A 26,955-nucleotide genomic window follows, 5' to 3' on the forward strand; every position below is an offset into this window, starting at 1 on the left:
TATAGAATGCAGTATGACTCATGCAAAATAGATAAATTTATGTATTATGAGACTATAAATATGCAGAATTCGTGTAAGAATGCAACTATCTGTATGAGTTGAGTCTACTGAATACAACTAAAAGCTTATATTAGGTGATACTGTTGTATCAGGTGCATAAACAGCAACAATTGTTAGCTTGATTGTAAGTTGAGGAACAGAAAGGGGTAAGAGGGCTTATGATTTGCTTACATGTGAAAGTGATTTATTCATGTGATTATTATTAAAGGATGCTACTTACAACAGCAATTAAAGCATATAATAATTGTTTGCTGATTTGCTCCCAGATATTGAGGGCTCTGTGCACAACTGCAGCTGTACAGGAGATTAGGTAAACCTGTAAGGTAGTTAAATGAAAACTGAGCCTAGAGTATTCAGTGTGTGAACAAAATTAGTTTTAAGCTTCTGAAGGATGTCAGAAAGACCTGGGCCTCTCTGTGTACTTTGCTTTCACCATATCTAGTCTTGCTGTTGCTGCTGCTAATGGCCATGCCATCAGGGAGGGCAGTAGTTAGTACTGGCAGCCTGCACATGGAACTTACGTTTTCATCCTCAGTTTTTTTTGGAGCAGCAATCTAACCATGCTGCAAGTAAATGCAAATTCTTGTATTTATGGGGTTTCTGAATCTCAGATTTGAGCTTCGCTAGAGAGTGAATTGCTTACATGTTAGAGCATCCAGTTATTTCATATGAAGAATAATGTCAAATCTCTGTATTACTTGATGTACATCAGCTTCTAAGACCAAAGGCTAGTGAGGTTGATATCCTGTTAGAGTTCCCTTGAAGCAAATAGGAAGTTGTGGAGGATTTCCATGTTGCTCACTTTTTCCACTGCATACAAAAAGGAACGTTGTGAATGGAACTTACCCTGCAGAAGAGTTGAATAAGGGATTCTTCAGGTGTCCCTGTTTAATACTGCTTGTTTTACAGTCACTAGCAACCTGGAGTCAGCCTCTTGGATTCAGCTGTCCTACAAGGGAGAGATATGGATCCCCTAGAAAGGTGGAATCTAGGTAGAATGATTTTACTGATATTCCACAGCAAAGAAGAGGCAGGAGCCATCGCTCCATCCCCTGTTTTCTTCTCTTTCTCCTTGCCTCCTCCTCCTTTTCTGTCTCTCTATGCCATGTCCATCTTCCCAGGAGCTTCGTGCCCCACGGCTGGGGCCTCGTCCCAGCTGTGAGGTGCTCTTTGCTGTCTCTCCTTTGAAGCCTGGCTTGGGAAGTGAAGGGAGGGAGGGAGCCTGTGCCCTTTTCCGTGCTGAGGTGGGAGGAGAGGAAGCTCCTGAGGAGGACAGAGGGGAGCTGCCTTAACCGTTCCGGCATGTTTTCCCGAAAGCACGCTTCTCCCGTTGGAGCCGACGGAGGGTACGTACGGCACTGAGCGGCTCTCCCTCGGGCAGTTTGCATTGCGCCCTGCAGCCTGGGGACGGGTGGGGGGGAGCAACTGAGAGGATCTCGGGGTGTAAGGCTGGCATGGGACACTGCCCCGCGATGGCTGTTTTGCAGTGGGAGTGGGTAGAAGAGCTCTTCTAGGCTGACTGGAAAGGAAGGGAGCTGATGAGGTGAGAAGTGTCTGTCGTGATCTGAGCTGGGAAGTCCAGCTTTGAAGGGAGCCCTTCTGTGAGCCAAGTGTGCGACTGCTATGGTGCCCTCCTGCCTGATGTCCTTCTGTGGCTCCAGGAAGGTGAGAGGGGTTGGTCAAGGTGCTCGTGTTCATGAAAGGAAGCAGGGTGAGACTTTATCACATAGATGAAAGACTTTATTAAACCCATGGAAGCCAATTTTTGTTTATTTTAGAATAAATAATAGCATAGAATTTGTTATTGATCTGGCTTAGCTATAATAGGTAGAAATTATTTTTATAGATCTATATGGGGATCCCAGGACTGAAATAGCAGAAGATGCTGCAAGACAGGAGCAAAGGGCATTAGCAGAGTTGTGTGCGTGGAGGTAGTAGCTTAGAAGTCTGCAAAGGTTCTTCTTGCACCATTTCAGAATTGAGTCTTTAGCAGTGGAATAGAATCATAGAGTCATTTGAGTCAGAAGGAACCTTTAAAAGTCATCTAGTGTAACTCCCCTGCAATGAACAGGGACATCTATAGATAGATCAGGGTACTCAGAGCCCTGTCCAACCTGACCTTGAATGTCTCCAGGGATGGAGCATCCATCCACCACTTCTCTGGGCAGTTAGCTCTAGTGCTTCACTACCCCTGTTGCAAAAAACTTTTTTCCTTATGTCCAGTCTAAATCTCCCCTTTTTTAGTTTAAGCCCCAGCCCTCTCAGCGTGTCCTTGTAGGGGAGGTGTTCCATCCCTTGGATCATTTTTGTGGCCTTCATCTGGACATCTCCAACAGGCCCATGTCTGTCCTATACTGACGACTCCACATCTAGCACAGCTGGGTGAGGTCTCACCAGCATAGTATAGAGGGCCAGATCACTTCCCTTGACCTGCTGACCACGCTTTTTTTGATGCAGCCCATGATATGGTTGGCTTTTGGGATACAAGGGCACATTACTGGCTCGTGTCTAGTTTGCCATCCATTAGTACCCCCAAAACCTTTTTCAGTAGAGCTTTCATCCCCCTTTCATCCCCCAGGTTGTATTGATACTTGGGGTTACTGTGACCCAAGTGGAAGGCCTACTCTTAGTTCAGATACTTCCTTGAAATTAATGCGTTGGTTATTGTCACTAATAAAATCCTGTTCTAGTCTTCAGTCTGTTCCATAGCCTCTGGTCTCCCTTACTGCCTTTTCATAAAATTAAAGTTTCAGCAAAAAAGCATTTCAATGTACATACTGCATACTTATTTGCTCTCCCAACCTGCAGAATTGTTCTTCTTTTTCAGAAACAGCGTTCTGCTCTCTGACAGTGATATTTGTGCTTCATAATTACACACATGGGCTTTGTTCTAGGGACTACAGTGCAAGTAATTTATTGTCAGCGTCCAACATTTACTTGAACATTCAAGCGATATTAGCAATAGCCCTGAAGTTTTGAGATATTCTTTGAATATCTCAATTCTAAATCATTCTTCTGGATTTTTAAAGTTCCTCCATATGTTCCTGGGATATTTGGAGAATTGATAGCATCTCTAAGTGTATGGTAAGGCCTGTGATCATGGCATCCGCTGCATTTTGTCATTAGAACTGTGCAAGGATTGAATGGTAAGGAGCAGTTGCTCTGAGTAATGCTTCAGTCAGCCCAAAATATGGAGGTGAATTTATGGCAGGAGAACAGGAGCAGGACTAACCTCACTGACCTCATGCAAAATCTGCCAAATTTCTATATTACAGGTATGTAATTTACTCCTTACTGAATGACTCAGGAGTCAAAACAGTGGCATGCCAAAGAAAAACACTATTGCATCCAGCAAGGCTCCATGGCATCCATTTGCATATAAGATCTACTGTTAGATTTCTCTGGTTATGACTAGTTTCTGAAAATGAGAAATTTTCAGATTTAGCTCTTAGTTTTTAGGTACTACAGAACAGAGCCTTCAGTTTTCTAAAGCAAGTAATGAAAATGTTACATATACTGCCTTGGACATGTATTTTGTTAGTCCTAGCTATGCTATAACTATATGAATAGAAGTGATAAATAAAGCACGTGCATATATAATATTAATATTTAATAATACTACTAATGAAATTCAATTAATAGTGAAATTAATATTAATTTTAAATACATTTGTCATTTAACTATTACAGTATTTATTTGAATATGTTGAGGCTAACTTCTCGGTCTTTCTTCCTATATGAATTTAATCTTTAGGTGTATAACATAGGTCTCTCATTTTGGTGTTAGGAAAAATGTGGGATGGAAGGTTCACATTACTCTGTATAGATCAAGAGTATATACAAGTTACATGACACAAGTGGACTACCAAAATATTTTGTGAATTGTCAGAGAATTGATGAGCATAGAGGTAGTTGAAGCCTGTAATGAGAGCATAACTTTGTAATTATTACATAAAGAAGTAGTTCTTACATACAGTAGGAAATACAGACCCTTATTTCAAGGCAAGAGTCTTTGCCACTTCCAGATACTGATCTCTTAACAGTAATAAGGATCGTGCATCTAAGACCTGGGGGATAACAATTCATGATCATGATGCATGATTACATAAAAAACATTTCTGTGATTGAGTTACAAAGTGCTTTGGTCTTGTATTGCATGTGAAACCTAGGGTTTGTTTCCAGCCACATCTGTGCTAACTTCACTTTGCCTTTTTTTGCTGATTTATTCAGGAACTTTGCAGGTTATAAGTAAACTGACAGGGAATGATAGCTTCTCCTAGACAAGAAATGGTCTGGAAAGAAGCTAAAAACAGCAGAAGGCAAGGAAAGCATCACTGGCAAGTGCTTGTGTTTGACAGGAGTTAGAAGTTTTTATTTTTCCTTTTGTCTCTTACAGGAGGTCTGAGGAGGGAGTGTGTTGTGACAGAAATGTTATAGACTCTCCTATCCAAAGCATTCCATCTACTCTTGCTTTTGCTGCTCCCAACAAGGTAAAGGCAGTTTACATTCCTTTGTCTCAGGGTTGGAATGTGCATTGGACTACTGAGCAGAAGAAATGACAGAAGGCAAGCTTGTGTGCATGCTTGTGTTACAGATATAATTGTCCACTTCTGTATAAAGATCCTAAACTTGTTTGTTTAATCACTTTTTATTGTATATTGTATCAGGCCTGTAGTTTAACCCATTCACAAATACAAATTCCTGACTCCCGTCCTATCAGGTTGCAGATCAAGCTTTTGCAATGTAGGCTGAAAACTATTTAGAGTTGTATTGTCCTTGCTATCAGTAAAGGAAGAAAGATTCCTTCTTGTCTTCAGTAAGAAAATAAATAGTTTTGTATGTAAACATGGAAAGAGATGCTGGATTAGTATCTGTTTTACCACAGAAGATAACATTAACTTTTACAAGTGTTAAATTATTTTCCCTGTTGTCCTTTTTTTTTCTTTTTTTTTCCCCACAGACTGTGGACTTGTTTGAGATGATTGAAAAAATGCAGGTAATGAGAAATTATTCTGTCAGACTTTGGACACTTCTTTTTTTTTTAGCCAAACAAATCATCTGCTGCTCTTTGTCTTGTCATTTCAATCCCAACAACCTTCAATTTAGACTTGAAGACTATCTGGTTTTCTAGGTCCAAGCTTCTATATGAAGTCTCAAAACTGTTTTCCTGTGTTCATTTCTAGAACTTGCATGATGGAAGAGCTATATTCATATTGTTCTATTCAGAATTATGATTTTGAGAGAAAATCAAAGTTTCATAAAGGAATTTCTGGCACAGTCTTGAAAATCTTCGAGAAAATTTCTGCTGGGTAGCAGATACTAATGATAGGTGATTAATAGGACATTCACATGTGTTAACATAACTGCATTTAGGAAGGTCAGCTTTAACTTGCACAAGCAAGGAAGACTGGCTTAATTCTTTTATTAAAAAACGTGCATTCAGATGTATACACTACAATGTAAAATGGAAAAATAAAAGGGAAAAACATATTTCCTCTACCAAATGGAGAGATAGTATAATAATAATAGTTTATATATCTAGCAACTGAATTTTTAAAGCTATTTTTTTTCAGATTATATGATCTCAGAGCATCCTTATAGACTGCCAATGTTTTATTGATTGTTAACATTTCTTTATAATACTATGGTTAACTTTGATCTAACATAAACACATAGGATGATACATAATTCCTGTCTTTTATTTTGTACTAAAATAAGGTTTTACTCTATACAACCTGAGCTACATTGGATCTTTGCTTTGCTCTAGAGGAGTGATTGTTAAGAGGAGCTCCTATAACTATAGGCAGTGTAGCATGGAATGTGCTGGCATGTTCTTTCTCTTCTCTCTGCAGAAACCCTAATACACTGACTTATAGCAGCTCAAGATGTTTTCCCTCAGGCTGAGATACTGGTCATCCACTAGGACCTCCTTTGAAACTGGAAACCTTTTGCAGTTGTCAGATCTGTCAAAAATGCCAAGGAAGAGAAGAGAGACCTTGCAACATTGCAGTTCCCCAGACTCCATTTCAACATGCAAAAATCCCCCAGTGCATAGAGGGCTTGTCCCCATACTTTCCATGGCTTGTTCCAGAAAACTGGGGCTGCCTTGCACTTCTGTGTCTCTCATGTCTCAACCTTATTTTGACAAAACATAGTCTTTTCTTGCCCCAAAATTCTGTTCCAGAGACACCTACTTCAGAACCTAGCCTTCCTCCTGAGTCTCAGCCCAGTACGCTGACAAGTAAAATTCCAGATCACATTAACTGAACACCTGTTTGCACTTCATGTACTCCATGTACACTTTCATGACCTGCCCAAATACAGAATGGCTATTACTACCTCCATAAAAGGTAAAGTTTACTTCAGCCCTATTCCATTTTGATTTCACAACTCACCAGGTCATTTTTCTTTCTTTCTTTCTTGTTTTTTAAACATAGATGGATTTTTTTTTGTTTGTTTTTGTTTGTTTTAATTTATAATGGATATCTTTTTATTTCAGAAATAGCAAAGGAAAAAAAGAAGCATCCTGATCATTATTAATACTCAATGTTAATATTGCTACTGCTCAGTGTTAACATTGTCGCTCAGGTCTTTTCAACTTAGGACTTAAATAGGACTGGAACTCTGTCCTCAAACTTTTGCCCTTAAGTATGTAAATATATCTTAAATATGGAGGTTGTTGGCCCTGCCTGTGGCAGGGGGTTGGAGATTCATGATCCTTGAGGTCCCTTCCAACCCTGGCCATTCTGTGATTCTGTGATCTTACATTTTCACTGTATGTAAAGTAGAAAAATTATTTCAGATTTATATATTTTTATCAGATACTTTTACAAGATTGTTTCACTGTAAAATGCTCACATAGACATAGTTGTTATGAATGAGGTCCTTCTTATTGTCAGAATGAAGTCAGGAGCTGCTTATCCTGTCCATTAACCCTTACAGTAAGCTGTCATTGAAGATGTATAAAAATATAGTCACAGCATCATGTTCCTGTATGAGAGTTAGAGGATACTGATGTCAGTAATTAATTATTAATTCTTACATACCTTGTCCTGATCTTTGGCTTCCTATCTGTCTGTGCAAATTATGCATCTTGTGTCCCTGTACTTACGCCCACTTGGACTATTATCAGCATAGGTTCCCATGTCTTTTTGACTTCTTTTGTTCTCAACCTCTGCTTAGTCAGCACAGAGGGTTCTCATGGCTGATGTTTCTGTTATTGTGCGTTTCTGCTGCAGAAGTGTGTTGGAAGTGAGCAAACTCTTGCCATAGTGAGAAGGCAGAGAATGAAATAGCCTTCAGTAAGAAAGGCATCCACTGACAGAGGAAGAAAGTAGGCATCCAGTTGTATATGCCCAGTTAATGTTGTGCAAGTAAAGGAGATAAGCAGGACTGTGCCATAAAGCTCTTTGCACTAATCAGATATAAGCATGGAAAGTGACTCTTATTTTCTCTTTTGCCTCCAAGAGACAGATTTATTCCATTATGTGAATGAAAGGAAGGCATATAAACTTTTCAAAGTCTTGCCTAATCCTCAAAAATTTGTTACTTCTCTTAATCTTTCTCTGGACTTTTTTGCTCTGCCTGATGGTATGGTATCTTCAAGGGAGAGGGAAGCCTAAAACTGCGAGAAAAAGTCTGAATACTATTCTTTCATTTTCTATCAATAAATCTTTATTTATTGTTTGAATAAGAAGCAGAGTAGCCTAAAGAGACTAGAAATGTATATAACAGAATCCCTTTGGGATAATTATTTTGATTTCTGCCAGCTTTCTGCTTTTAAAGAACTATAAGGTTTTTCAGTTTTAATGCCAAATTAGGAATAGCCTGGCCTAGTCCTGCTTATTCTAAACTTCCGAATTTGCTTAAAGCAGAAGATTATAAAGAACAAAAATATACAAGTTGAGAATATGGAGAAGAACGCAGAGGGTAAATGAAACAAACATGTTAAATACGGGATTCACTGTCCATGACTTTCTGTTTCCAGGGGAGTCGTCTGGATGAACAAAGATGTTCCCTTCCAGCTCCTCTCAAGGTCGGGCTAAATCATTGTTGCCTCTTAAGTTATTGATAATGACAGATGATTACTGACCAGGCTTGTACTGCGTTTTCAGTGTGGAGTGAATAGGGAGCTTAAAAACAATCATTTTAATTAGCTGTGAGAGGTGTTACTGTGTACATGAAAGACAGTATTTTCCTTTTTCTGATTTAAGTTATTCCAATAAGTGTTTAATATTGTTAAAAATCCTAGGTTTGACAAAATAATTGATTACATTTTTTCAATTTAAGAACTGTAATAATATTTATGAAAACACAATGCATTTATTTCAATTGTCTGCTTGAAGACTCTGATGCGACAAGAAAGCTGATGTGCTTCTCTCAATTTTAGGCCAGTAGAAACAGATTTTTATCCTTAAATTCTCAACTTTTCCTCTGAATTTTTTTCTGTTCTAGTTAACTTTAAAATTAGCTTTTATTGATTTTTGTTCTCAAAGTTTTATGTTACAGTGCTGAGACCTGGGAAAGAAAGTCCAACTTAAAATTCTAAAATAAACCTCTAAAGGTGGACTAGGGCAGAGCAGAAGCTAAAGACACAGCTTGCGCTATCATGAGAGGATAAGAATTTAAAAGATCTCCCGCATTTTTGCTAATTTTTGCTAACATTCTCTTCTGATTTCAGACAGAAGAAGAGTATATTCCTTACCCCAGCATCCATGAGGTGAGTCTGTACTACTCTTCTCTGATTTTCCCTTGAACTTTCAGCCTACTGGCCTTTTCAGCTATTGACCTTTCAGCTTTCATGTTCTCTGCCTTCCAAATAGGTATTACAGAAAGGGTGGCCATATCCTCTCATTATCTTACCCCAGTTTGGGGGCTACTGGATTGAAGGGACAAGCCACAACCCCTCCAGTCCAACTCTGTCTGATGTACCCTTTCCCTGGAATGTTAAAGTGAAACTGGAGAGTGACCCGACAGCCAAGCTATACCGCAAGCATTTCCTCGGGAAGGTAAGGGCAGTCTTCAGATCCCTCTTTGACCTGCCAGACATAAGACTGAACTGTATCTCAGGCTTTTCCTGGTGGACTTAGAAATAACTGCACAGGCACTCAACATCCCTTGAACTAAGTAAAGGAAATTCATACAACTGCATGGCCAGCAGTGTGTTAAGTTGATCCTGCCACTTGTGACCTGTGAATCATCCTGTTAACAGAAGTGAAAGATTTGTACCAAAAAATACTTACCTTTGGTTAAGAAGCTCCTCTGAGGCTCACGGACAGAAGAGATGATGAGAGAAAAAATGTGAAATAGTATTGGAAATGTATGTGGCATGAGTTTTAGAGGTGACTTCTGCACTAAGAGCACAAGTCCATTGATAGTGAGCGAAGTGGTCCATTTTTCTCATAATAGATAAGTAAGTGAGTATGATGACCAGACATTTCTTGTTGGCACTGGCAGTTTTAGGTAACTAATTGATTCCCAGAATGGATTTCAGAATGATTCTAACTACTAAGACAAGGGAACAAAACCATGGTCTTTTCTGAGAGACGGTTTATGAGGGAATAAGAAAGCCAACCGTGTACACTCACACTGTATCTTATTCAGTGTTCTGTCTGTGTGACTGCTTACTAAGTTTAAAATGGAGAAGAGGAGCTTTGCACAGTGCTGGGGACTTGTTCTGCACTAGTCTGACTTGCCTGAATGATCTTGTGTATTATGCAACTAGAAGCTGTTATTAATATCATTTATTAGTAAAGCACCCTTTCTGGATACTTTCTGTCCAGATCTGCTGTACAACATAGTGGACATGTCCCATGACGTTCTGAAATTCTTCAGTTTGCCAACTGCAATTATTTTTCTGGCATGATAAATTTAAGACTCTCCTTGAAGGTTTCTGATTTCAGCTGTAATGAAAGATAAAGTGGTTTTCAGTACAACTGTAGAATTCACTGCTCACCTGATATCATAGAATCATAGAAAAGCTGAGGTTGAAAGGGGCCTCTGGAGGTCATCTTGTCCATCCCTCTGCTCAAGCAGTGCTGTATCATCATTGTTTCTTCTAAGTAGGAATGGGGCAGAGTGTATCCTCAGCAAGTATGCAGATGACACAGAATGAAGGAGTGATGAATTCACCAGTGGGCTATGTTGCCATCCAGAGGGACCTCAACAGATTGGAGAGGTGAGCTGACAAGAATCTCATGAAGGCCAACGAAGAGATATGCAGAGTCCTGCACCTGGAAAGGTACAACCCCTGGCATCAGGACATATTATAAGTTACCTAGATGGAAAGCAACTCTGCAGAAAAGGACCAGTGGGTCCTGGTGGCCATCAAGTGTAAATGCTTGCTGTTAAGAAGGTTAACGGTATCCAGGGCTACATTAAACAAAGTATTGCCAGCAGGTGAAGAGAAGTTTCCCTTCCTCTCCAGTCATCACTGATGAGGCCATGTATGAAGTACTGTGTCTAGTGCTGGGTCTCCCAGTATAAGAGAAGAACGGACATACTGGACGGAATCCTATGTAGGGCCACAAAAATGGTTAAGGAACTGGAGCCTCTCTCCTCTGAGGAAAATCTCAGAAAGCTAAGACTGTTCAGCCTGGAGAAGGCTTGGGGAGATCTTAACAATCAATCTTATCTTTACAGTATAATGGAGCATAAGGGAGGGTGCAAAGAGGACAGCCTGTTTTTTTTCAGTGGTGCCCAGTGTCAGGACAAGAAGCAGTGGGCTCTAACTGCAACACAAGAAATTCTGTCTAAACATCAGGAAGCACTTTTTTTATATGTGGGTGACAGAGCACTGACCCAAGTTGTTCAGAGATGTTGTGGAATCTTCTCCTTGGAGAATTTCAAAAGCCACTTGAACATGGTCCTGAAGAACCTGCTCTGGGTGAATCAGCTTGAATAGGAGTTGGATCAGGTAGACTCAGAAGTCCTTGCCAACCTCAGCTATACCGTGAAGTGAATATGAAGGAGTTTCCTTTCTGTCAAACTCCGTATGTTTGCAAAGTACCCAACCATCAGTGAGTACTAAATAAAGACTCCTCTCTCCATTTTTCTCAAGTGCCCAGATTTTGTTCTTTGATTTAATTGACATGAGTATGTGTCTATATCCCATTAGGCTTGTAAGCTGGTGAGCAAGTATGTATCAGAGAAGAAGGTGAAAAAGACTAGTCACAGAATACTCATTTACGTGGGTAGAAAACTTCACCCATATCATAGGCACGCTGGGTTTATTTAAGTTATGCATAAAAATATGACAGTTCCCATGATTTAAAAGGCTTTGGTAAGGAGAAACTGAGAGCTTTTCCACAAGGGAAGTATTTTGTCAGTTCAAAGTTGCTTGCTTTTCTTGCTGATGACATGGAAAGGTTTTTTCTGAAAGGTAAAGAAAGGTCTCTTGCAAGCTTGAATAACCTTGAGCATTTCTTAGCCCAAGAGTTTATAAGCATGATGGGAAAGGCAAAGACAGTGGTTTAGGGAATATTTAGGCTCTGGAGATTGGAGTATATACGGTTGAATCATAGAATGGCTTGGGAGGGAACCCTAAATGTTATCTAACTCTAACTCCCCTGCTATGGGTGGGGTTGCTGCCCACCAGATCAGGATGCTCAGGGCTCCATCCAACCTGATCTTGATCACCTCCAGAGATGGGGAGTCCACAAGTTCTCTGAGTAACCTGTTCCAGCACCTCAACACTCTCTGACTAAAAAATTTTGATCTTTAATTTAAATATCCCCTCTTTTAGTTTAAAGCCATCCCCCCTTGTTCTGTCAGTATTAGACCATGTAAAAAGTCAGTCTCCAGCCTGTGTATAAGCTCCCATTAGGTACTGGAATGTGAGATCTTCCTGGGGCCTTCTTTTCCTCAGGATGAACAAGCACAGTTTTCTCAACCTTTTTTTATATAGGAGAGGTGCTGCAGTCCTCGGATCATCTTTGTGGCTTTCCTCTGGACCTGCTCCAACAACTCCACATCTTGTGCTGGGGGACCTACTCCTAAATGCAGTAGGGTAGAGCAGAGGGGGATAATCACCTCCTCACCCTGCTGGCCATATCTCTTTTGATGCAGGCTAGGATACAGTTGACCTTCTGGGCTCTGAGTGCACACTGCTGGCTCATGTACAACTTTTTGTCCACAAGGACACCCAAGTCCTTCTCTACACAGCTGCTCCCAGTGAGTTCTTCTCCCGGTCTGTACACATATCTGAGATTGCTCTTACCCAAGTCGAACCCAACACCTTACACTTGGCCTTGTTCAGTCTCAATAGGTTCTCATGGGCCCACTTTCCAAGGCTTTCCAGGTCCCTCTGGATGGTATCACCTCCTTCTATTGTATCCACTGCACCACTCAGCGTGGTGCCAGCAGACTTGCTGAAGGTGTACTCAGTATCACTATCCAGGTCACTGATAAAGAAGTTGTAGAGCACTTGTCCCTAGATGGACCTCTGGGGGACGTACCTTGTCCCTGGTCTCCACTTGGACATAGGTCTAATGACCATAACCATCTGGCTGTGACCTTCCAACCAATTCTTTATCCATCTTGCTCTATGCTTATAGAGATAGGGATTTTACTCCTGCATCTTCTGCCTGAAGACTGAGTGACTCAAGAGACATGGGAAGTCAACTAGCAGTGAAGAGTGAGGCAAAGAACTTGCTGAGTACCTCAGCCTTCTCCATGTCTGTTGAAGGCAGTTCTACACTCTTCTTTGCCTTTCTCTTTGACCAATATATATATAGAATCTCCTATTAATTTTCACATCTCTCAATAAGTTCAGTTGGTCTGCACCTTGGCTTTCCTGATTCCATCTCTGCATGTCTGGACAGCATCCCTATATTCTTCCCAGGCCACTCATCTCCATTTCTACTGCCTGTACATTTCCTTCTTTTCCCTTAATTTGACCAGCAGGTCCTTACTCAGCCTTGTCAGTTTCCTGTATCTTCTGCTAGATTTCTTATACTGGGAGACGGAGACCTCTTGTTCTTGGTATTCTTGGTGCTCTTTAAGCTGTCCTTAGAGAGGTACCACCCTTGTTCTGTTCTTATGTCCCTAAGGACAGTTTTCCAGAGGATCTCATCCAATAATTCCTTAAACAGATGGAATTTTTATCTTCTGAAGCTAAAGATTCTGACCCTGCTCCTGACCAGGCCCATATTCCTTGGGATCACTAACTCAACCACAGCATGGTTGTTGTAGTCCAGATTGCGTCTTACCTGAACCTCTTTAATCTCCTCTGTAGTGGTGAGAACCAGGTCCAATAACGCTCCACCTGATCTGTCCAGGTATTGGACAGAACTATGAAGCTATCTTCAGCGGACTCCAAGAGTCTCCTGGATTGTTTGCAACCTGCCGTGTTGCTTTTCCAGCAGACAGCTGGGTGATTGAAATCCCCCATCAGGCTGAGAGTTGTGAGCATGAAATCCCTTGTAAATGATGCAAGAAAGCCCCATCAGCAGGCTCCTCTTGATCAGGCAGCATGTAGTAGACCCTGACCACCAGATGTCCTTTATTGGTCTGGTCCTTAATTTTAACCTTTGTGCTCTCAACCTGAATGTGGCTGTTTCTCAGAGACAGCTCTTCATGGTCTATCCACTTCTTAACATACAGGGCAACTCCTTTGCCCCCCCTGCCCTTTCTATCTCTTCCAAAAAGCTTGTAGGCCTCAATCGTACTACTCCAGTTGTAAGATCCACCCCATCTGTTTCCGTGATAGCAGTCAGGTCATAGTTTTGTAATTGCATCATAGTATTCTGGCTTTATCAGAACTGGTAGCCTCTTATTGATGTCCCACATTCGGACTCCCAGTAGATAGCAGAGCTATCTCAAGAGATTATCTGGACAGCAGTTGGGATCCTTAGTGCATCTCTGTGAGAAATCCCTATGACAAGCATAAAACAACAGTCTGTATGCATGTTTATGTTATGGATACACATATGCTATATGTGCATACTGAAACTCACTTTTTTTTTTTAATTTAAATTTTTAATTAAAAAAAAACACCAACCAAACAAACAAAAACCCAACATACTACAGATACTGTGAAACAACCACACAAAAAAGTGCTAAGACATTCCAGCCATTACTGAGTTCTAATTCTGTGCTTCTTGGTCTGCTCTTTATATGATGAGAAGTTCGGTAAGGTTCATTTTGCAGATAGGAGGAAGGGTATAAAATCTTGTGCACACACAATACTGTGGGAATTACTAAATGCCTACCTTGTTTTCAAAGACTACAATGAAGAGAATTATCTGGAACCCAGGAAGGGTTTAATAAAGGCATACGTTGAAAATGCCCATCAGGATATTAGAGTGCAGTTTCACAAGCACTTCAAACTGGCAGTACTGGTGAAAAATCATTCTTGCCTTGTGTTCATATCTGGTCAGCTATTTCTCCATTATACTGTACTTTCTTTGTACTGATTTAAAGTATTGCTACTGCTGTACTACTGTTGCTTTTGCAGAGTCCAGACTTCTTTTCAGACTGCCTTAAATGTTATAGAAACTGCTTCACTGACTGATCAGATTTGTACCTACCTATACAAATATACATAGGTCATCTCAGCTTTGGGTTATTTTGTCACCATTGAGTAGCAACCTTCAGTATTATCCATAAAGCATTTCGATAGTTCATCTCTAACTTTGGGACAGCTAAAAATAAATGTTGTGTGTTGAAGGACTCTGATTCTGCCGTCTGCTGCCTAAGTGTTTTTACAGAGAAAGAGAATTACAGAAGGAAAAAAGTCACAAGGAGGAAGTTAGAGTTTTTATTCATACTTTTGACCTAGGCATACACTCAAAATCAGGGTAGGCATCCGCAATGGCTTAGGTAACAATTCAATTATTTTGAGACCTTCATTAATGCTAGTGCTTGTTACTGTGGAAAAGATTGTACCCCATTGTGCAGCTCTGTCTGGTTATGGTCAGCTGAATAGCTAATAGCCTGGTTCCCATAGTAACTGAGATCCTAATATGTCAGGCCTGCTGAGGTCTGGCCCTGAATTCTCATTAAAAAGAATTTGGTTTTCTAGTTTTTCAGCTCATTCTGATTTCTGGCTGCAGCTAACTTCAAAATTCTGTTCATATTCTTTTTTTTATGTCTTCTGGTCCTGAATCTTTTCCTTAACAGCTTGTCTTGGGCATACACTGTAGCATCGGACTTTGATTTACAGATTTCCCTGATATTAGTTTTCATCTTAGTCACTTGAGCATGCTCTTGTTTTGTTCCTTGAATCTTTGTTTTGTGTGTGTGTGTGTGTCAAGGAGGAAGTGAGGGCAGTGATATCTCTGATACTTTAAAAAAGTTCAATAGTTTCATTTTCACATCCAGGATCAGGGGAGTAACTGTAGTCTTAATTACTCCTTTTTTTTTTTTTCAAAGGTGGAACCGATTTATGCCTGTTTACTTCAAGATGCAATCATTCATGTAGATATCAGAGTATATAACTAGTATATCACCATCTCTTAATTCACAGCTAGTCAGTACTATTGCTAATATAAAATTTGTTTTGATTTTTTCCACAGCAAAAGAAGATCTCATAGCTGTATTCAGAGAGGTTGCAATACAGAACAGACTTTCTGTATTTTCTAGGCAGAAGACTAAAGAAGGAGCTATCAGACTAGCCAGCTGTACAGCAACTGATTTTGATCAAATGACAGTTTGCTCCCATTGAGTTCTTATTAATTAGTTGTGTCCAGAGTAGTCCTTTCATAGAACACCTTCCAGATCATGGAAGTTCTGACTGTACAATTGACACTTAACTGACTGTCTCAGTGCATAAAATTTCTGTGTCGTGTGCAAGTTTGTATTTACACAATACTTCCTGTGATGCAACTCCTGAATCTGTCAATCCTGATTACTGACTGCACAATACCTAGCTCTCTTCTCGGATTGCCAGTGACTCCTTTACTTGAATTTGAGATTTCTCCTGATTTCCATGGCCCCAAAGCATAAGGAAGCTGATAATTCTGCCCATTGTAGTGTAGCTGAGATGATTTTTGTTTGGGTATTTCTTTATTTGGTTTTATTATGTTTTATTTATTCTTACTTTGCTTTACTGAGGAGGACTCTCACGTTACCTTCTAGCCTAGAAACATCACTTTAATCTCACCATATCCTTCTGGGTTGGAGACTTAATATTGGAATGTTTCAACAGAAATTCTCATTAGCAGGGAAAGATTATGATATTGTTCTGATTAAATCCAAAGATAATTGGATCTCCTGCGTGACATTCTCATTGATCTCTCTGTCCTGCTTACACCTCAAACACAATAACTTATGACCATTTGTTGAAGTGTTAATTCAGTCTCATTATTTGATCAGATTTTTTCAGAGTCATAGAATCATAGAATCCTTAGAGTTGGAAGGGATCTTTAAAGGCCATTTAGTCCAACTCGTCTGCACTGAACAGAGACACGCAGAGCTTAATCAGGCCCAGGGACTGATCCATGTGTAGTGGCCAACTCCAGAACTGTCTACTGAATGGTTTTCCTGATGATTATTAACCTCTGCTAGGAAGATGAGAAAAATCTAAGAATTTCTGGATGACTCCATCTATACAGAATTCTATTTGTGCTAGAGATTTCCATTCATTTCACTTGTCTGTAGATTTTAACCAGGCCTATGGCCATATACCTGGAAGAAATATATGGCTGCAGTCACTTCTGTATAGACCCTGTAAAAATGTTTGCATTACAGTTCAATGCTAGACAGAAGAAGCTGAATTACATTCTTTTTGAGGTACACTCCACTGAAGTTGAAGCAATGCTAGTGTTAGTTAGTTTTAGAACATTCTCTGCCTGCAAAGTAGTTTCCTGGAATTGTGGCTGCATCCTCACTGAGCTGTCCATGCTCGTAGAGAAGAACAATAGGGTATGTTGTATTTGGTGTGTTAATCCTGCCATTACTGCTTGTACAGAAAATTTCCATAGCTACATCCAGTTATGCTTAGTGTTATGCAGAGTATGAGTGGGTACAGGGAAAAATGTATCAAATATACGAATTTATTTACAAGAAACTGAAGTCCTTCAAAATCTGTTGTTGAATGTTCTTATTCTACTTCTTCTCAGAAGTACTCTACTGGTAGTGGATGAACTTTTATACTCATGCACTGATTACCAAGGAGGCTGCAAGGCAAGTGTTAGCATTTCTTCCAGCATGCCACTGCTACTTAAAGAGAAAACAAGCCAGTCCTGAGTTTACAGGTTGTAAAAACTTTGGTATATATTCTGGGAAGCATGTTGGGAATAATGCATTTTGAATTCCTGTTTTCAGGAGCACCAGAACTTTTATTCCAGTGATGTGTCCTTGGGCTACTTGATACTTTCTGTGAAGTATGAACAGTCTGAGAAACAGGAAAATCTACGTTTGTTGCTGAGGTAACAGTGCCTTCTGTAGTAGTGTGTGTTACTGTGATGTGTCTCTCATCTTACCTTGAACTTTCTCTGCATAGATATGGGTGTGAATCTCATGTCTCTCTCTTAGAGAAGCTTGTAAAGAAACCTTTAAGCCTTAATTTCTTGCCTTCTTCTGACTTTCTCCTAGCGATTTCCTTCTTCCTAGCTGAAGCATTTGCGGTCACATCCTTACAGTTCTTCTGAGAAAAATATTTGTTCTGCCTTCAAAAAGAAACTTCTGTTAATTCTGTTTACTTGGAGATGTGAGCACTCTCGAGGGAGGGAATGTGCCTTTCCTAGTTGAGGGCAGGCTAGCTCAGGCCTATCGTTGGGCTTTGTACTTGAGACTAAATCGCACCTGAAGGTGAGCTAGGACATTCTTTAACTTCCCAGGACAGCCTCTTATGTGCCAGTGTGCCCCCTATAGGGCTTTAGCAAAGCCCAGAGAGCTGCTAAATAAACTCGAGAAAGAATAGAGGTGGATCTTGTGTAGGTGAGAAGCATGCAGCAGAAAAGCTATCTCCTACTCTGTTGACTGAAGTCACTTCTGGTAGGCAATATGCTACTTGAAGAAACTGACATATCATTGCTGCTTGTCATCTCTCATTCAGTTCCAAGGGAAAACGTGGGTAGGAATCAGCTACAAAACTGCCACTGTCACCATTGTATGTGGAGAACACTTCAGAGTACTAGGCAGAGCAAGAATCTTCTAGGGGAAAAATTGAGAGCATGCTTATGAGCTGAACCAGGAATATTTATCTGAGCCTAGAAACCTTTCTACACTGAAAAGACTGGTGAAGGATATTTATTTCTCTATTAAGATATCCTACTATATGCAGCACCTTTGCCCAATAACTTGTTTATATTGGTGGAAGAGGTCTCTGACAGCCAAATCTTACTTCTTCCCTAGAAAGACACCTCTTTTTTTAATATATATATGGAAAAAGGAAGCTTTTGTATGTTAAAGAGCATCTAATTCCAACCCCTTGCTGTTGAGAAGGACACCTCTCACAAGATCAGGTTGCCCAGGACCCCATCCAACCTGGCCTTGAACACCTCCAGAGATCAGGCATCCACAATTTCTCTGACAAGCCTATGCCGGTGTCACAAGAATTTCCTCCTTATGTATGATCTAGATCTTGATTCTTTCAGTCTGAAGCCATTACTTCTTGTAACACTACAGGCCTTGGTGAAGAGTCTTTAAATGTTCTTCATATATGCCCCTTTTAAGACTGGAAGGTCACAATGTGATTTTTCTGGAGCCTTTGTTTCTCCAGGCTGAACAACTCCAAGCCTCTCATCCTGTCTTCATAGGACAGGTGCTCCAGCCTTCTGATCATTTTCATGGCTCACCTCTGGACTTGCTCTGACAGGCCCATATCTTTCTTGTGCCTGCCTGTTTTGTCTTTCCCTGCTTCCCAGAACAAGTGATGAGTAGTAAGTACCCCTCTTTTTTCAGTGATTTTATGCATTAAACTTAAAATTATTCCTCTGGATTTAACTGTTTTAAGAACAACCTGAAGGAATGGCTACTGTTTGTTTAAAGAGCCAGTGTTGCATCTACCTCTTTCAACATTCACTTTAATGTGGTTTTTATTTTATTTCAGGACACGAACTGGTACTAAACATGATCTGATCCCTATTTCCTGTCTGAATGAGTTTCCCAATGCTGTCCAGATGGCAAAGGTGAGATTCTTGCTTGCCTTCTCACTCTTACACCATGAGTCTGTCTCTTTTTATTCTATCCTTCTAGTTACTTTTTACTTTCACGTTACTGTCCTCCCACTTCTCTTTTCTACATTTTCCACACCAGTACTTTCATATACTTCCCCTTTCACTCTTCCATTTAGCTCCTTTTTTCTCTTTTGTAATGTTACCTTGGATTTTTCTCTTGAAAGGAGTCTCGTCAGATAATTATGAGTGTCCATGTTGTTGTGCTTGCTACACAAAGCTAGAGCACATGATAATCACTCTTTTGTTTCCCTGTCTCTGAACAGCTACTGTGTGAAGATGTGAATGTTGAACGCTTCTTTCCTGTCCTCTATCCCAAGGTATAAATTTCTGATTCTATGTGTCTTTTCATCAAGAGCTGGCTAATTAAATGCAATTTATAATTTGTATTTTCATTTTCACAGGCTTCACAGCTTATTGTAGCTTTTGATGAACATGTTATAAGCAATAACTTCAAATTTGGGGTAATCTACCAGAAACCTGGACAGGTAAGGTAGTTCAGATTCTACCATCCTCAAAACAAGACAGAAAGAGTCAGTTCTCTTAGCTTAAATGTAATAATAGGGTCTGCAGTGTGGAAAGTATGGTATACTGGAAAATAGAGATTTCTTAAACAGAAAGGACACAATCTTGCCTTATAACGACTGATTTGTTTCCTTTGTGCTGGTCCTCAAAGATGATTGAACAGTGTTTTGGCCTAATCTTTGTGCTGTTTTTGCTTTTTTCTTTTCCTTTTGAAGACAACTGAAGAAGAAGTCTTCAGTAACACAGAAGAGAGTCTGGGTTTCCTGGAGTTCTTAGATTTCCTTGGTGACAAGATTCAGCTGCAGGATTTCCGTGGGTGTGTAACAAGCATGTTTTAAAAGTCAGGATGGGTTAGGGAATGCAAAAAGTTCAGTGATTTGATCTCTGATGGGAGAAATATCTCTTAGCCTGTAACTTGGCCAGACTAAAGGCTTTAAACAAGGATTGATGGGAGAGGGAGATTCCATCAGGAATACTGGGGTCAAGCTAAAGGAATGGTAAGTCATCATGGCAAGGCTGATAGCAGCATCTGCCACTCTAAAGGGCACTTCAGGTTCAGGAGCACATTGGAAATGCTTGTATACCAATACATGCAGTTTGAGGAAATGGGAGCTTTGATCCATTCCCAGAGTAATGTTATCATTGGTATTAGTGAGACGTGGTGGGATGAGTCCTAAATATGGAGTGCTGGGATGGAGGGTGGTCAACCATCCTGCCTGGTAATCTGTTGGAGTTTAGGCCTCAGCTAAAAATTTTCATTTACGGACCCTGGAGTATTTCAGCACGTCACCCAGGGTGATCAAAGAAAATATTTATTTTGACTGTATAAATGCAAGCTTGTTTTGCAGTCACAGGGAGAAAAGAAGGTTGCAGGGTGACCTAATTGCAGTCTCTCAGTGCATCAAGGGAGCCTGTAAGCAGGAGGGGAATCAACTCTTTGAAAGGTAGATAACAGCAGGACAAAGGGAAATGGTTTTAAGTTGAAGGAGGGAAGATTTAGGTTGGGGAAGTTCTTTGCTATGAGGTGCCGGAACAGGCTGCCCAGAGAGGTTGTGGGTGCCTTGTCCCTGGAGGTGTTCAAGGTCAGATTGGATGGGGCCCTGGGCAACCTGGTCTAGTATTAAATGGGGAGGTTGATGGCCCTGCCTGTGGCAGGGAGAATTGGAAATTCATGATCCTTGAGATCCCTTCTAACCAGGGCCATTCTGTGATTTTCTGATTCTGTGGCTCTGCCACAGCTACTTTCTCTAGTTCTAAAATATGGATTGTGTTTCTCAGAAGAATGCTAAACAAAGTAGATCCTTTGAGGATCCCTGGTTTAGCTTCACAGCTTTTAGCAAGAAAAGTTGTTCATTGGTAGAAACATTTTGCAGCTTTGATTATTGCATTTGTTTTTGGAAGATGAGGTACTGCACTGTTGCTGATTTCTTTAAAGTTACCTTTGATATTATTGATGCATAAGCTAGTGTTACTGATATCTTCTTTATTCTCTCCACTTTTTCATCTGTGTCCTGCCCAACCAATTGTGTGGTGTGGATTTATTCAGGTTCCGGGGAGGTTTGGATGTCATTAGAGGTCAAACAGGCACCGAATCAGTTTATACAAATTTCCGGGGCAAAGAGATCATGTTTCATGTATCTACAAAACTGCCCTTCGCAGAAGGAGATTCCCAACAGGTATTTGTGAGGAGAACTAAGGAATTCAAGAGCGTGGGTAAGAGGGGAGGGGTATTTATTGAGGAGCTAATTAAGGAGAACACCTAACTGCATGATATTGGGAAGTATGACAGGATAAATGGTGAAAGTGGTGATGGGGTTTCTACTAGAGAAGATGGGCTAAACAAACTGGTGTTTTAGGCCCTGTCGTACTGTTCTACCTCCACATTTTTTTACTTTTTACTCTCCAGCTTCAGCGGAAGCGTCACATTGGGAATGACATTGTAGCCATCATCTTCCAGGATGAAAGCACACCTTTTGTGCCTGATATGATTGCTTCTAATTTCCTACATGCATACGTGGTAGTTCAGCTCACTCACAGCAGTTGTGGGGAGACCCTCTACAAGGTAAACGGAGCCAGCAGATTCTTCTGTGGTGATGTACTGACTTCGACCCTTGAAGCGAAAAGCTGTCCTTGGGCTTTTGGGAGAGGTACAAGATTGGCCAGATGTCCTCCAAACAGCTTTGTTTGCTTTGTCAGTAAATGCTAATCACATTCTCAGTGAAAAGCTCTCCTTCCCCTTTACCTACACTTTGATCTCTGACTAGGAGTCTCCTTCCTGCTATACTATTCTCTATTCTGTAGGTTTGCAGAGGTCCTCTCTGATTGATATGATTTCTACTATTAGTAATCTGTGCTCCTGCTTAGTGAGTATTCAGATTTAATAAAAATATGGATAAGCTGGAGAAGACTAAGAGCTAAGACTGAGAATGATCAAGATTATGGAACACAAATATTTTACTGAACAGAGTCCAGGAATGCTTATTATCTCTACATAGCAAATAGAATAATTAAAAAAAAAAATTAGATTTATTTTTAAGTGTGTATACAAGAAACTATGTACTTGCATGTTTTCCAGCGTAGCTGATAGATTTATAAAGCTTAACACTTGGGATTTAATGCAAGACAAATTCAGATAAATTATATATGCAGATAAAATTTCAGATAAAATATCAAAGAGCACAAGGAACAAGTGATCACATTCACATTTTGGGTAATCTCTTTCTTGCATTGAAAGAAAGAGATTTTCTTTCGTTATCAAGAAAAGCTCATTCAACTAACTTTGTGTGATGCTTAGTAACAGATCATAGAGCACAGAGCTTGCTTATCCTGAAACTGTACGTCAAGTAGAGCTGGCTGGCCTATTCTGTGGACTTCTAACCAGCTGCATCTGCTTTTGTGGATCCTGGAACCAATGCCCTTCTGAAAGTGAAGTGCTACATCTTAAGGCCCTCCATTTGACAGGAGCCCTACTAGAACAAAAATTCTGTATCCACAGCCTCTTGCCAGAACAATTTATTGCATGGCTCTATATGGATATCTCTGTGACTTTAAATTCAACTTTCAATCATGATGAGAGATCAGAACACATATTATTTTGCATTCTATGATGGATTTTCCTTTATAGAAACATTTTAATCAAAGTGCTATATCTCATGTTAAGTAAAAATTCTAATTTGGTGATAATGAGTTCTCAAGCTTTTTAGGTCTACAAGAGCAGCAAGAATGTCAAAATTGTAACAGGATCTCCATCTCATCTTCCACAAAAAGAGTGGTAGTGGTGGAATAACAACATTCTTTTGTTTTATATGTTGTGGACATCTAAGTCTGTCATGACAAAATAGCTGCCTGATGATCAGTGGCTTGAGGTCCTAATTCTCTTGCTGTTCATCTTACAAGGCACATAAATTCACTGGATTTTTTTTATGAAAAAAGCTGGGGAAGCTTGTAATTTGTCTTTCTCTTCCCAGTATTGTTTTTGCCTACACGCAATGGCATTATTTTTGGTAGAGTAGTAAAGTTCCCAAATCACTTCATTTAAAAAAAAAAAAAATCACCCTGGCCATGACTCTGGGGCCAGTGTAGTTTTATGTAAGGGCTTTTCCAAAGGAATTTTAAATAATTCTTCCTTGAGAGGCTCTAATGTCTAATGCTTAAATTTGAATTTTGATTATATTCATTTTTTTGAATCAGTTTTTACAAACAGAAGATTAAGAAAGCAAAGCAGGATTTTAGTCTGTTGGGAGGGAGAGGGAGGGCAGCTGGCCTATAGTGTGAGAAATCTGAGCTAAATTTCGAGCCTCTTTCTTTAGTCTCATTAAATTCACACAACTTTGTGATGTGCTCTGTGACATTTACAATGGGGTGTTATTTTGAGGCAGTTGCTGTTAAGATGCACTTCTGTTGTTCCCTGTCGTATGAAATGAAAAAGAATAATACTGTTCCTTGTTCCATCTCAAACATGAAGAAGAAAGTAACTGAAATATCTGGTAAGATAGCTACATATACATGGTAAGTATTATGAAGAGCAAAGTGGCAGTATTTGAAAAATGGACTTGCATTACTATTTTTTGGTGTTGGGGCATGAGATAGGAGCATGCTTTAAAAAAAGAAGCATAGATGCACTTATCTCTTGCTGGGAAACTGCTTTTGTGTGCTTATTATGTGTCTAAAAGTGATAATGTCACTGTATTGGGATACTCCCTTATATTCCCCTTAGTGTACAGTATATCTCTACTGAGAAGTCTGGTTAAAAAATAGTAATAAGTTAGTATTTACATTTGGTTTGTCTGGTGGAGGTAAATCTTGCAGGCTGAATAGAAGCATCTTTTTTCTGCTCTAAATACATTGGTTATTGTTAATATGTATTTATTATTAAGAACACTTTAAAATGTAAGGTTTGGCAAGGTTTTTTGCTTTTACTTTATGATTTTCTGGAAGATAAAACAACATTGCCAGCCGTATTTGAAAGGTCCTGGCAGTCTGGTGAAGTTTCCGCTGATTGGAAAAGGGGAAACATAAATCCCATTTTCAAGAAGGGAAAAAAAGAAGATCCAGGGAACTACAGGCCAGTCATTCTCACCTCTGTGCCTGACAGGATCATGGAGCAGAACCTCCTGAAGACCCTACTAAGGCAGATGGAAAATAAAGATGAATTGATTGGCTTTACCAAGGGCAAATTGTACCTGATATACTTGGAGGCCTTTTATAATGGAGTTACAGCGTCAGTGAACAAAGGAAGTGCAACTGATGTCATCTACCTGACTTGTGCAAAGCATTTGACACTGTTCCACATGACATCCTGCTTGCCAAATTTGGGAAGAAATGATTTGAGGATGGACGACTCGCTAAATAAGGAATTGACTGGATGGTTGCACTCAAAGACCTGCGATTAATGGCTTGGTGTTTAAGTGGAGACTGATGATGAGTGTATTTTTTTCAGGGATCGATGCTGGGACTGGTGCTGTTGAACATCTTTGATGGCAACATGGACAGTGGGATCGAGTGTAGTTCCCACAGTGCAGATAACACTAAGCTGATAGGTGCAGTTGACACACTAGAGGGAAGGGGTGTTATCCAGAGAGGCCTGAACAGGCTGGAGAGGTGGGCGCAGGCCAATCTCGTGAAGTTCAACAAGGCCAAGTGCAAGATACCTGCACCTGAGTTGGAGCAATCCCAAGCACAAATATAGACTGGGCAGAGAATGGCTTGAGAGAAGCCCTGAGGAGAAGCATTTGGGGATGTAGGCTGATAAAAGACTCAACATTAGCTGGCGATGTACACTTGCAGCCCTGAAGGGCAACCATATACTAGGTTGCATCAAGAGACGTATGACCATCCAATTGAGCAAGGTGATTCTCTCCCTCTACTCAGCTCCTGTGAGACCCTGCCTTGAACACTGCATCCAGTTCTGTTGCCCCCAACACAGGAAGGACATTGAGCTGTTGAAGAAGGTCCAGAGGAGGGCCACGAAGATGAGGGATGGAGAGTTGAAGCACCTCCACTACGAGGACAGGCTGAGAGAGTTGGGGCTTTTCAGCCTGGAAAAGGGAAGGCTTTGGGGAGACCCAGTAGCGGCCTTCCAGTACCTGAAGGGGGCTTGCAAGGAAAATTGATGAGGCACTTTTTATAAGGGCAGGTAGCGACAATATGAGAGGAAATGGCTTTGAATTGGAAGAAGGTAGATTTAAACTAGCTATTAATAAGAAATTCTTTACTGTGAGGATGGTGAGACAATGAAACATGCTACTCAGTGCAGTTATGGATGCCTCCTCCTTGGAGGCATACAAGGCCAGGCAGGATGGGGCTTTGAGCAACCTGGTCTAGAGGGAAGTGTCCCTGCCTATAGCAGAGGGGTTGGAACTAGATGATCTTAAAAGTCCCTTCCAACTTGAGGAATTCTATAATTCTATGGTCCACTCACTGAGGTCAGGAATTGACAGGTACCTTTGGAAAATGTAAATGATTCAGAAGGAATTGGAGATGCAATAGTGTCTCTGATATATACATTGCAACATACATGCACGCAAACACAGAAGTTTGAAATTCTCTAATAGTCACAATTGTATTACGATACTGATTTCATTCCCTTGTACTGTTTCAGGTTTCAGTCACAGCGCGAGATGATGTGCCCTTCTTTGGACCTTCTCTACCAAATCCAGCCATATTTAGAAAGGTTTGTTTCTCTGATGCAGTGTTAGATGGCAGGGAAAAATACTACACACCCTTTTATTCGCAGTCACTGTTGTATTGTCAGTCTGGCTAGATGGCTTTGGAGGTCTAAGGAGTAGTAAGGTAGAGCTTTTATCACCTAATGTTTGTAATGCTGTCTTCATCTCCAGTCGGGTTTTCATCTTGTCTTCTAGAGTACAGAGTTTCGTGAATTCCTTCTGGTCAAGCTCATCAATGCTGAATACAGCTGCTATCGAGCTGAAAAATTTGCTAAATTAAAGGTGGGACGATTACCTGTTTGTTTCCATTAAAAATATAATACTATATTGCTGCCAGATTAAGAAAATACAAGATAATTTTTTACTGTCATCTATTTCTAATTTTCTGATGTTTAAACGTAATTATTCTTAGCCATGTGAATCCTTCCTTTGTATTTCACAACTGGCGTGGTAGGGTATGAATAGATACATTCTAATGTCATTGTGTAATACTCAAGTAAGAGTTTGAATATGATGCATAGATACTGCTGGAGGAAATTCTGTATTAGTTGAAACTCAGTATTACATTTCAGGGTACATACTTAAGAGTTTTGTTCAAAGTCCCAAAATTCTTCTCCAAGCTCTGCTGCTTGCCTGATCTAAGAAAAAAACTGCCCTCAACCCATGCCTCATTTTCATCACCTGTAAAACCTGATGTCTGTTACGACTTGATTTAAAATGACTTTAAAGGGGCTATCTATATCTATAAATTCCATGTCTACACAGCTAAAATCAGTTAATGTTGTTTAAATTAATTTTCAGGATATTTTTTGTTTTTTAAATGAGGACAAGAGATACAGCATTAACAGCACCCTTCTACACTCTTCCCATAATAGCTGTATTTTCATTCCCAATATTGATATAGGAGAGAACCCGAAGTGCCCTCTTGGAGAGCCTTTTTGAGGAGCTGCAACTTCGCAGCCGCTGCATGATGGGATTGCCAATAGAAGAAGATGACAAGACAGAGAATGGCAGTGGGGGCTTCTTTGAGAATTTCAAGGTGGGTCAAGGTTGATTGAAGAAGTTCTTTATCAGTTGTCCTTTTTT

General features: G+C 40.2%; 1 protein-coding gene across 2 annotated transcripts in view; it reads left to right on the top strand.

Annotated features, from left to right (window-relative positions):
• LOC100544165 (rap1 GTPase-activating protein 1) overlaps positions 1-26,942 on the top strand; it is a 42,622-nt gene extending 15,680 nt beyond the window's left edge. For both annotated transcript variants that reach the window (XM_019617907.2, XM_010718272.2), the window contains exons 2-16: positions 4,456-4,549; positions 5,020-5,055; positions 8,047-8,094; positions 8,740-8,778; positions 8,882-9,067; positions 17,325-17,428; positions 19,054-19,132; positions 19,444-19,497; positions 19,582-19,665; positions 19,918-20,018; positions 21,249-21,378; positions 21,609-21,764; positions 25,803-25,874; positions 26,065-26,151; positions 26,774-26,942. In XM_019617907.2, the coding sequence (XP_019473452.1) occupies positions 5,038-5,055; positions 8,047-8,094; positions 8,740-8,778; positions 8,882-9,067; positions 17,325-17,428; positions 19,054-19,132; positions 19,444-19,497; positions 19,582-19,665; positions 19,918-20,018; positions 21,249-21,378; positions 21,609-21,764; positions 25,803-25,874; positions 26,065-26,151; positions 26,774-26,923 (1,308 nt within the window). In that variant the 5' untranslated portion in view covers positions 4,456-4,549; positions 5,020-5,037 and the 3' untranslated portion in view covers positions 26,924-26,942. The remainder of the gene's footprint in view (positions 1-4,455; positions 4,550-5,019; positions 5,056-8,046; positions 8,095-8,739; positions 8,779-8,881; positions 9,068-17,324; positions 17,429-19,053; positions 19,133-19,443; positions 19,498-19,581; positions 19,666-19,917; positions 20,019-21,248; positions 21,379-21,608; positions 21,765-25,802; positions 25,875-26,064; positions 26,152-26,773) is intronic.
• The last annotated feature ends 13 nt before the right edge of the window (positions 26,943-26,955 follow it).

This window comes from Meleagris gallopavo, chromosome 1 (genome assembly GCF_000146605.3).
Source record: "Meleagris gallopavo isolate NT-WF06-2002-E0010 breed Aviagen turkey brand Nicholas breeding stock chromosome 1, Turkey_5.1, whole genome shotgun sequence".
NCBI classification, from domain to species: Eukaryota; Metazoa; Chordata; class Aves; order Galliformes; family Phasianidae; genus Meleagris; species Meleagris gallopavo.